This window comes from Myotis davidii, unplaced genomic scaffold (genome assembly GCF_000327345.1).
Source record: "Myotis davidii unplaced genomic scaffold, ASM32734v1 scaffold892, whole genome shotgun sequence".
In the NCBI taxonomy this organism is placed as follows: Eukaryota; Metazoa; Chordata; class Mammalia; order Chiroptera; family Vespertilionidae; genus Myotis; species Myotis davidii.
Genome location: NW_006284341.1, coordinates 771334 through 783174, shown reverse-complemented (window position 1 = coordinate 783174; position 11841 = coordinate 771334). Strand labels below are relative to the sequence as shown.

The 11841-nt window shown below is 41.8% G+C and overlaps 1 protein-coding gene across 1 annotated transcript in view; it reads right to left on the bottom strand.

Annotated features, from left to right (window-relative positions):
• SCARB2 (scavenger receptor class B member 2) overlaps nucleotides 1-11841 on the bottom strand; it is a 63985-nt gene that overhangs the window by 4013 nt on the left and 48131 nt on the right. Inside the window, exons 7-11 of the mRNA XM_015570228.1 lie at nucleotides 8724-8961; nucleotides 5823-5941; nucleotides 3818-3891; nucleotides 2395-2446; nucleotides 350-508 (exon numbers count right to left, since the gene is read on the bottom strand). Of these exons, the coding sequence (XP_015425714.1) occupies nucleotides 350-508; nucleotides 2395-2446; nucleotides 3818-3891; nucleotides 5823-5941; nucleotides 8724-8961 (642 nt within the window). The remainder of the gene's footprint in view (nucleotides 1-349; nucleotides 509-2394; nucleotides 2447-3817; nucleotides 3892-5822; nucleotides 5942-8723; nucleotides 8962-11841) is intronic.

Sequence of the window (11841 nt, the reverse complement as noted above, 5' to 3'; positions counted from 1 at the left end):
GTGACTAAGTGGCAGCACTAGGATTTGAACCTAGGCAGTCTGACAGCAAATGCCAGGTACTTAGCTGTGATATAGTATCTAGTCTTCCTTTTCTTTCAGGCTACTTCCAAACACGTAAAGCTTACTCCCAGGGGTTCCATTCCCTCCACAGGAGCCCCGAACACTGGACAGTCCCATTCTCTCTCTCCTCCTTGCTTCTCATTTTGTCCAGCAGTAATATAAGCATGAAATCGCCGTGCCCAGCATACAAGCTCAGAATCCACCCCAATGAGCCAGCTGGCAGCCCTTCGGTGAAGCCCAGTTGAATTGTAAAGTTATCCAGCGAGAAGTTCCTCCAGCCTCTGCTCACCTCATCCATGAATCCCTGTCCTCGGCAGGCAAGCCAGGTGAAGACCAAACCAAAGAACACACCCAGCGCCATGACGATGTAGGGTATGTTGCTGATGATCGAAGTAGTGTTAATCACAGACTTTAGGTGGCCTGCATTCTCTTTATCAATGACAACGCTCTAGGAACAAGAAAACAGTATTGCCTTGATTACCAAACATCCAAGGTGTAAATTTTTTTTGCTATCTTTCTTCCAAATCATTAAATGCAATTTGGGTATGTTCTCCTGTTAGCAAACCAGAGATCCTGAAAATCCATTTATAAATTAGTATAACCAGAGGGGACATTTATTCATTAACTTCCTTCCTTCCTCCCCTCCTTCCTTCTTTTCTCCCTTTTTCTTTTTCTCTTTTCTTTCTTTAAAGAGCATATATTAGTTTTACAAAATGTAAACCACTCAGTTATTTTTTGCAAAGCTGTTATCAGAAAACATTTTACAACACATTGGCAAGGAAAATGAAGCAACTTAAAGACAATATATCAGTCTGACTCAGGTTTTGTGAAAAGTTATTTTACTTTTTTCCCCCTTTTCTTGCTTTAATCTGTGTTACGAAGTTTTCTGGAAAGAGAAAGTATTTTTAAGGAAAAGAAAAAAATAAACACTTTTAAAAATGCTATTTACAACAAAAGCCAGTCAATTGAGATTTATTAAGGGGGAAACCCACAATTTCCCCTCTTGAAACCAGGTTGAAGAGAGAGGGAAACTGAGGAGGCAGAACTATAGTCAATGTGATGTGTGATTCAGAAAAATATTATCATTGTGTCTTAAATGGGTGTTTTCTGAGCTTTCATAATGTGCTTTTATTAACAAAACTTCAATTTACACCTAACATTTAGGATAATATTTCATTTATTTATTTATTATTTATTTATTTATAGAGAAAGGGAGAGAGAAAAATAGATTTGTTGTTCTAGTCATTTATGCATTCATTGGTTGCTTCTCATATGTGGCGTGACCCGGGAAGAAATGGAAACCTTGGCCTACTGGGATTCTGGTCTAACCCACTGAGCTACCCAGCCAGGGCCTAGAGGTAATATTTCTGGGGGAATACTGCAAAAGAAGTATTTTTCAGGAAAACTCCTTTCGTTTGAACTAAGACAGGATCTGTTTCTTACATATTTGTTTACCAGAACGTAGAAGAAACTCTATGCTATGATGAAGGCTGAGGCAACCATGTATCACTGAAATTTAATGGGCATATATCACATTTGTTTAACCATTTCTTATTTTATTTCATTTTTGGTTAATCTTCACTGGAAAGTATTTTCCCATTGATTTTTTCAGAGAGAGTGGAAAGGAGGGAGGGGTGGGGACAGGGGGAGAGAGAGAGAGAGAGAGAGAGAGAGAGAGATGTGAGAGGGATTGGTGTGAGAGAGACACATCTACTGGTTGCCTACCCCACACTCCTGACCAGGGCCAGGGATCAAACCTGCAACCCAGGTACCTGACAGGGGTGCTCCAGCTGACACGCTAACCACTGGAGACACCACCAGAGCAATGTAACCATTTCTTTAACCACCTCACACACAATTTTTATTAATGTTGCCAATCATTTTAATTGTTCCCTCTTCCCTCCTCCTCAGCTAATGAACAGTAAGCTGACGACATTTTACAAACTGGCAGGGTTTCAAAGGAGGAGACACACAGAAGGGTTCGCTGGAACATCTCTCTGCGTGTTGACTTTGTTGTTTCAACAGTGGCTGACATTGCTTCACGGACCTTTGCATTTTGTTTCTTGCACAGCCAGCTTCCCAGGAGGAAGTTTTACCCAAACAACGTGCTCAAGAAGGGAAATTTCTTTCTGTTCCTTTTCAAATCTCAGACATCAAGTGCATTCGTGTGAACACAGAAAGAAATTTTCAGAGGACAAACAGGTTTTTAAAATTCACCTTTCCCCTCCACCCCTCACATCGAGCATGACACACAGCTACAACAGTAGACTTCGACGTGGAACGTTCCCCAGCTCCACAGATAAAGCCAGCCCGAGGCCCTCTCCCAGGACTCACCTCATTGACATACATCACTGGGAAAACCATGGTTCGGATGTTGCCCGTTTCACTGCAGGGACAAAAGATGAGATCTTTTATAGACATCCTGATGGTGAGGGCACACTGGTCTGGAGAGACACCCTTATAGGAAGATGCCAGCACACTTATTTCATTAAATTACTCAGAATTTAAAGAGACTTGTTAGTTATCTTTGAGAACACATATTGTTCAGAAGTTAGATTCCAGTCTGTCAGTGTAGCAATTCCAAGTGTTGCACATTCATGTACACTGTTTTTATCAAAACACAAGATGCTGAAAGCAAATTCCTCAAAATGATTACAATTCTCCCAAGAGTCAGGGGGCGGCTACGGCTGGCAGAACAACGCTGGCAGTCTCAGAATGTTTTGTGACCAGGCTGCCAGGTATCATCTTCACAAGAGCCCAGGAAAATCACTTACTGCGCACTTACCAGCTCCGCACCAGTGTTTTCAGGGACATTATGTCATTTACTTCTCACAGTAGCCCATGTCCCAGGTTTAAGAGAGTCAATTATGGCTCAGAGTAGTTTGTCCAGGACCACCAGAGCAAATGGTAGAGCCAGGATGGTAATTCTACTTTGAATCTAAAGCACCAGACCTTAGCTACTAAACTATACTGCCTCAGAAATACACACGGGTGACAAAGTGACAAATGCATTCATGCAACCCACATTTGCTTCCTAGAAATATCCGTGATTGTGGGCTTAAATCTAGTAAATTTGATGGGGGAACCAACCAAGTTTTATCGACAGAAAGAATAGGATAAATATACGATATTATGCATAGTTTTGTATCCTTTTTCTTCCATTCAACATTAAATCATAAGCATTTTCTCATATCAAAAAAATTCCCATTGAAAAGTTGGAGCAGGAAACTGTACTTAGGGATCCTAATTAAGTAGTGGTTTTTAGTTGGGAGGAAAGGCTGGACGAAAGAGGCCATTTTAACTATCTGAGTGGAGCTTGTGGCTGGCCCTGGGCGGGAGCGGTGGGGAAGGAAGGAAGGAGGCAACCAGAGTCAAAGCGAGGGGAATGCTTAGTGGAGTGGCAGGAGCTAATTCTGTAGCCTTACTAGCTGTGTGAGTTCTAGCAAGTTATTTAACTTCTCTGTGCCTTGTTTTCCTCATCTATGAAATGGGGATAATATAAGGTTATTGTGAGAAATAAATGAGTTCAAATATGTAAAGTACTTAGAACAATGCTTGACTTATGGAAAGCACTGTATATGCATTAGGTTAAATAAAATAAGTAAATTACAAAACCAAGACTGGCCATCCCTCATCCCTGAGGAGTAAGGGTGAGTGGACTTAGAAGGGGGCAGTCTCCCTCCCAGCATCAACCCCACCAGAAAGTCACTGCAGAAAAACGACCCTTTGCTTCTGTATATAAAAAAGCAAAATTTACCTAAAGCCATCTATTTTTTTGACATAAACGTTGATTTGGAACCTCTTGGCTGCTCTTAGGATAAATCCAGTCAACTGCAAACCACAGAAGTAGAAAGAAAACATGATTAAAACCACAAACACAATTGTTTCCAATAGCGCACCATTTTGGTGCGGCTCTGATAAGCGAGGTGACCACTGCCGTGTTTGATAGGCACAGTGGGACACAGGGAACCCTGGCCCCAGAACAAAATGATAGATGTGGATTATTTTTAGGTGCCTGGTAGACCAGTGTTTCTCAACTTTAGTATGCGCCTGAGTTCTTGTTAAAATGAAGGTTCTGACTCAGTAGGTCTGGGGTGGGGCCTAAGATTGGGCATTTCTAACAAGCGCCCAGGATGCTGCCTCTTTGAACAGCAAAGCCCTAGAGGACCCTGGCAGAAGGGAGACCTAACAGACACCCTGTCTGAAGGATGGTTGTCGCTGCCAGAGAACTGCACAGGTGTGGTCGGGCCCACCCAGGCAGAGCAGCCGCTGCCGTCATCTAAGGTTATGGGACTGTGCCTCGGCCTTTGTAAAAAGCACCTGCTAACAGTCTGGCTGATGAAAAGGAACCTACTGATGGCTAAGAGAGAAAAGGCAGAAAACCACACCTGATCTTAATCACAAAAATAAGAATACTGACTTCTCAGATACAAATGAACTGAGTGTAGCAAAGAGTGAAGTCCCCCTGAATTGCTGTGCTAAGAGAATGTTTTGCTTTTCTCTTATTGTGCCATGTGTTCAAAAGCCCAAGAATGAAGACATCTGGCCTTTAATTCAGTTCCTACAGTGACAGGCTGTTGTTACTGTGTACCAAGGGTGGGGAACCTTTTTTCTGCTAAGGGCCATTTGGATATTTATAACATCACATAAAATTATCAACTTAAAAATTAGCCTGCTATATTTGGTCAAACATTTAATTAACTCACCCCTAATGCCTTGGCGGGGCCAGACCAAGTGATTTTGTACAGGGAGCTCCAGGGAGTCCCCCCCAGAAGACACAGGGGGGAGGTTCTCACACTGAACACGCCACAAGCTAGAAAGATGCATGAACAGGGCCCATCTCGCCAAAAACTAGAAAGATAATTGGGTGGAAAAAAGCCCTCCCCTCCCCTTCCCTATAAGAACCACAGGCTTGAGCTGGAAGGAGAGATGGTCTTTGAGACAGGAGTCCACCATTCTCCCAGGTCATGGCACTTGAATAAATCTCTTTCCTTTCGCATCAGCACCTGTCTCACAAGTTTGGCTTTCATTACAGCAGGCAGCCCAAACTGCGTTTTTGGTGACACTGTCACACTGTGAAATGATACTCATATCCTTTTATGGTTTTCTTTTTTCTCTTCTATGAATATAGGATTAAAGTGTATGCATACTTGATGCCTTTTAAATGAATAGTATATAATAAACGCTTAAAGGAAGAAGTTTGCCAAAAGTGACTGAAGCTAATATATACACAAGGTGTCCCCCAAAAAGGTACGCACATTCTAACAGCTGATAGCTCAATCAATGCTTCTTTTTCATATTTAACCCACTGGAATTCATCATTACCTGTATACATTTTGGGGGGAACACACTGTATTTAAATTTTAACCGAAGCATTTTTGGCAGTAAACAGGAATGTCTTCAGTCTTGCTGATCTGTGCGCCCATGGGAGAAACGTATGTATGTTGAGGGCAAGGCTGGTGACAGAGGATTGACTAGGTTACCTGGGTCCAATCTCACTCGTTTTCAGTGATGGAGTGTTCCCTGTTGCTGTTTTGTTAAAGCAGGTTTGCTGGTGTTTCTGTACATTAGGACCACAGAGTTCAGCCTTCCAAATGGAAGACTAGGAGGCTATACATTACATTGCACTGAGCTGAGTTTTCTACATTTGCTTGTATATGAAAGGGAGACAGTAGACTTAAGAGAGCTAAGGACAAAACCATGACCACTGAATAGACAAAATGAAACATATGGTCTTTTACCAGAAAGAGGTGTTTACTCACAGGATTAATGTCCACAAACGTCTCATGATGGTCCTTATTTGGATGCATGCCATCTATGGCAGACACAAAACTCTGATCTGCTTGGTAGAAGTGTGGGAAGGATAAAATAATAGGTGCACCTGCGTTTTAAGGAAAACAGAAATGAATGATGTGGTTCTGAAAAGGCTACGATAAATATAAAGTTTCTGACCACAAACCTGGTTCCTAAGGGGGAAAAGGCTACACGTAAGTAAACTTGGGTTGGAGAGGGCAGGCTAAAATTCCATTCTACACCTCCTCATGCAGGGTTTATACTCCATTTTCTGACATTTCAATATTTTATTCCATAATATGTACTGAAGTCCCAGCTAGATTATTCTTTAACAAACATTCAACCTATAAAAGTAAATGCTTTATACACATTATTTTAATTAATGTTCCCAGCAGCCCTATGAAGTTAGAAATATTCATTTTGCATTTGAGGACAGTGTGGTTCAGAGAAGAGACAAAATTTAGCCAGGGACATCCAGCTATCAGGTGACAGAGGTAGAATTCTAATTGAATAATGGATGCTTTATTTTAGCTCAAAGCACTTCAAACCCCGTTTCAACTACAATTCTCTACCAGTAAATGACTTCTTTTTTTGTGTGCTTGCTTTTCTGTTTTTACTTTATCTAAGATAGGCTTTGTTCTCCAGCATATGTTGGTGCAGAATGTTTTAAGACTGTGCTTGGTTCTGACATCTGCCCAGCCTCAGACTAGATCAAGGTCTGCCCACATGAAGACTCTGATTGTGGTTTTTTTGTTTGTTGTGTGTGTGTGTGTGTGTGTGTGTATGTGTGTGTTTTGCCTTTCCTATTCATTTAAAAAAAGAAGTAGGGAAACAATTATTAAAGAAAACCTATTCTAGATTTTCCTATTGAGGAGAGAGGGACCCTATAATTACTTCTAGTAAATATATTTTTGAAGAAATTAGCTTATTGGCTAGTAATTTCATTCTGTTTACACATCCACCAGTCCCATAGCTCAACATACACATCATCTGTCACACACACACAAGTGTTTTGCTCTTTACTACTGGTTTCACAAAGCCATCATTTCCTTCTTTGTGGCCTAAAGTCACCTTTAAAATATATTTTTAAAACTCTATTGAGGGTTTCCTAAGGGCCGGACACTGTCCTGTGTGTTTTACCTCTATTATCTCTAACCTTACACAAGCTTAAGGAAGTTATAATTATCCCCTTTTATATGAATGAAGAAATTGGTGTCTAGAGCCCTTCTCAACCAACTGGGCCAATTTGCCAGAAAGCAGGATAGGACGCAACCCCACATCTCCCCGACTCCAGAACACTCACACGTCCCACCATCCAAACTGTTACTCCAGGATTCAAAACACTTGAGGGCAATCCTGGAGAGGTAACATTCCGTCCACATTTGCTAATTAATACATAAGAGGCAAGAGGGAGAAAATGGACTGTTGCAAAGTAGAATATTCCTGTTTATTCAGCTATCAACTTCTTGAGGTAGCAGAACATTAACAAAACAAAAATACATCGCACTTATGCCTGGAGCCAGAGGCACATGGGCTGAGTGGACGGGGCACTATTCAGCCAGTGAGACAGTAGGACAGGTCAGAGCAGAAACTCGTTCCCATTCATCTTTAGTCTTATCTCCAGAAGAGGGGAGCCGCGATCCCTGGCACTCACTGTGCTTCCCGAACATGCAGGCAGCACCTTCACGAGGATCACCAGCAGCTCATGTTAAAATACAGATTCTGGGGCCCTGGACAGATAAGATTAATGGTTCTCCAGATAACGCTGGTGCAAGGCCAGGGTTGGGAGGCGCTGCCCCCTCAGACAAGGACAGGGAGGATACTGCTGGCCTCGGGCTTATCCCAAAAGGAGATTTTCAAACTAACTGGACAGGAGGACAAAAGTTAGCATGTTCCTTTATCCAGGAGAAAAGGACACCTTTATTCGGGAGAAAGGGGTTACCACATTTCTCAAGAGAAAATCTAAAGAGGAACTGTTGCCTAAGAAGAAACACAGTATGAATATCAGACCCTCGTTCCAACAAGGACAGGCTGGGAGACAGGATTTGATAAAAATCAAGCTCCCTCTCTGATCCCTGGTTTCCGCAGTTATAAAAAGAGGCCATTGGCTCTCTCTCTAGCAGAGGTATTGTAAGTAATTATGCAGCACATGATTGCTAAAGGTAGTCCTCGAGATGAAGACAATTACTGTGTCAGTTGCACCACTGATAATTCTGCCTTGTTCATGGAAAGGAGCGCAGTAGCTGAGACATTGAGAAAAACGGAGAAATTTGCTTTGAAGTCATTGAAACTCTTTACCAACATCGGTACTTTCTCATTACTGAGCTCTCCCTCCTTTGGCATTGTTTTGAATGTGATATCAGGTCATGCTTCTCATGTATTAACTATATGTAAGTACATAAAGTACGTAAAGCAGTGACTGGGCCTAGTCCAGTGGTCGGCAAACTGCGGCTCGCGAGCCACATGCGGCTCTTTGGCCCCTTGAGTGTGGCTCTTCCACAAAATACCACGTGCGGGCGCGCATGGACAGTGCGACTGAAACTTCGTGGCCCATGCACAGAAGTCGGTATTTTGTGGAAGAGTCACACTCAAGGGGCCAAAGAGCCACATGTGGCTTGCGAGCCGCAGTTTGCCGACCACTGGCCTAGTCAGTGCTTGTAGACATGAGCTATTATTAAGACTTCTAAACTGCTGCCAATAAAAACCATTGCAGGAAAGCCAATCATTTTATCTTTTTTCCATTCTATAGCCAGGCTATGAAACGCTGTTCTCGCAAGGTCAGAATCGTCCTCACTGTGGGGCTGACAGCGCTCTTGGTGGAAGAACACCAATCCTCCTTCCCAGACACTCGGAATCATGTCACCTCTTACCGTTCTTGCAGATGCTGACATTCAGAACTCCTGAGCCCAGGCAGTTTCCTGCGGGTATACAGAAGCCGGCATTGTCGGAGGTATTGGCTAATGCTTCGTAAGGCACCGTAAACCGAAAGGCGGGCAGTCCCTGTACACTCTCATAGTCACTGAAAGTTATATGCACTGACCTGTTAGGAAGGAAGAGCAAAAACTCAGTGTGGGCTGCAGGCAGCACAATCTGGCCTGAATCAATACGTTAGCGACAGTTCTCAGGGACAACACAGCTAAGGCTTAGAGGGTAAGCGAAAGGGGAAGATGCAAAAGGAAGCTGGAAAGGAGCTCCACCCACTCAACGTGTAATAAAGGAGATGAACTGTAGAGAACGATGTTTAAGAGATAGCAACTGTGGGAATATCCAAACAAGGCCATGAAAAAAAAAATCTGTGGTAGAAAATTAAGAAGATGACATTTAGGCCCTGGCTGGTGTGGCTCAGTTGGTTGAGTGTCATCCTGTGCATAGAAAGGTTGCTGGTTCAATTCCCAGTTAAGGCACATGCCCAGGTTGAGGGTTCAATCTCCAGTCAGGGTGTATGTGGGAAACAAGTGATGGATGTTTCTCTCTCATATCGATGTTTCTCTTTCTCTCTCCCTCTTTCCTTTCCCCTCTCTCTCTCTCAAATTAATAAAAACATTTTTTTTAGAGATGGCATTTAGAATGGAAATGAGTGGTCTAGGCCAGCAGGGACACATGCCAGTGTGGGGGAAGCAGAAGCAAGGAACAGGAAGCAAGGGTGAAAGAAGCAAAGCCAAAGCCTGGCCTGGACAAGTGCCCCATGAGACAGATACCTGACTAGAGTACATGCTTTCATATGCATTTCACCCAAATGAAAATAGTTTCACATTTTGCCCATCATCGATTTCAATGGAGGTCAACACATTTCTGCCTTCAGTTGTGAATGGAGTTTCAGTGGTCCCCTGAAATACTAACCACCCTCATGTTTGCATAGCACCTGAGTTTAGGTATAACCCCAAATTTCAGAAGTTGGCTTTATGCAACTTTACCTCTACCAAAGGCCTACATTAGTACTTGTTTTTGCTAACCAAAAGAAATCTGAAGAGGATTTTTGCTTTTATGGGAAAAGGTGAAAAGCGAAAATAGCATTTGTTTTGCCTGGCCAGCGTGACTCAGTGGTTGAATGTCAACCCATGTATCTCTCTCTCCCTCTCCCTTCCTCTCTGACATCAATAAAAATATATTTTTTAAAAAAGAAAATTGGATTTGTCTTGCAGCAAGGCATTCATTATAGAGGCAGCAAGTACTGGAAGCAATGAGAGTGACCCCACCAAGCTCCTCCCCCAGGAGTCACCCAGCATCTCAGCACCCAGCGCCATAGCTCTGAACTGCATCTACGAGCATCTGTGCTTTACCTCGATTCCATGTTGTGCATCTGTTAGCAAGATGTGTCCCAGGGTATCAGAAAAGACTAAGAGGGCTCATAAAGGTGTTACGCTTAGTATAAAACTGGACATAATTAAGCATATTGGGTATTTATCGGTGGCTTATGTTTTGTCTTGGAATGCTCAAAATATTTCCCATATAAATTAATGATAAGTGCTTTGTTTTATGACAAATCAACTTACAAAAGGTTTCATAGGAATATTCTACTGTTGATAGTGGGGGAAACCTGTAACAGACAAAGCACTTTGTCTTAATCTATCCTTTAGCCCTTCATTTGAGAGGAAGTGCTCTCTGGGCCTCACTTTTTCATCTTTGAACCAGAGATGAGATACACTTCTGGCAGGGTTATGAATAACATGGAAATTGCCTTCCACTCACATTCCCTCCCCCCCAATAGTATTTTTAAAAATGAAATATTTTAGGCAAACAGAATAGAGAAAATGCTATAATAAATACCTTTTATAACAAATATTACTCAGATAAATAAAAAATATGTTATGGGTACAACTGCAGCTCTCTGTATAACACGCCTGATTCTAGTCCTTCTCTGTGTCCCCTGAAGAAACCACTATCCTGAATCTAGGGTTTACTCTTCCCATGAGATCTTTATGCTTTTCCATATGGACATATTCATAAACAGTATGTGGCACTGTTGGCTGTTTTAAAGTATTATATACAGAATGCCCTGTTCTCTTTCTGTAATTTGCTTCTTCATTCAACATTATATTTTTAAGATTTTTTTACATTAATGTAGATAGCTCTGATTTGTATATGTTAAATCCTATTGGTATCCCATCATACCATATAGCATTTAAAATATATTAGAATTTATTTATATTTTCACTTTTATAAGCACTTAGATTGCTTCAATTTTTCACCACTACAATGTTGCAATGAATTTTCTGTCTATTTCTCTTTGTGTGTGTGTGTGTGTGTGTGTGTGTGTGTGTGTGTGTATATATATGCATATATATATATATTCAAGCTGGGGAATCTATGTAGGACAGAAGTGCAGAATTAGGGACTTAACATGTCTTTGGCTTTACTAAACACTGCCAAATGGCTCTTCAAACTGGTATTTCCAGATAAGAATGTGTTTCCTCTGTGCCAAATCTTTTTAAAAGAAGCCTCCTACTGCCCTTCTAGGTTCCCTTGTTTCATTCATTACACACCAGTGCGTTTTCAATTCCTTTGGTGCTTCCACAAATATTTATTAAATGGAGCAGCCAGCTGGAAAGGGTCTAAACCAGTGATTTTTCAACCGGTGTGCTGAAAGAATTTATAAAACATGTAATACCTGACTATTTAGTCAGGGGCACTGACCTCTTTTCCCTTAGATTGTCAAATTAAAAAAAAAAATGACAACATCCAACACCACAGTAGCTGTCTGGTTTGAAAGAATCAAAATTATACCTTTTCTTTTTTTGGTCAGATGGGCAAAAAAAAAACAAACATATTTTGTGTGTGTCATAGAATTTTAATAATTAGTTTATGTGTGTCATGAGATCAAAAGGGTTGGAAAATTGCTGGTCTAAACCATCGCACAGATAGCGGGTGGAGAGGTGAGGATGAATGCAAGAGCTATTTCTGAGGAGGAACAGATGGCATTTGGTGACCGACTAAATGCAAGAGAGGAGGGATATTTACAGTGTCCCCAGTGTCTCTGGCTGGGCTGCA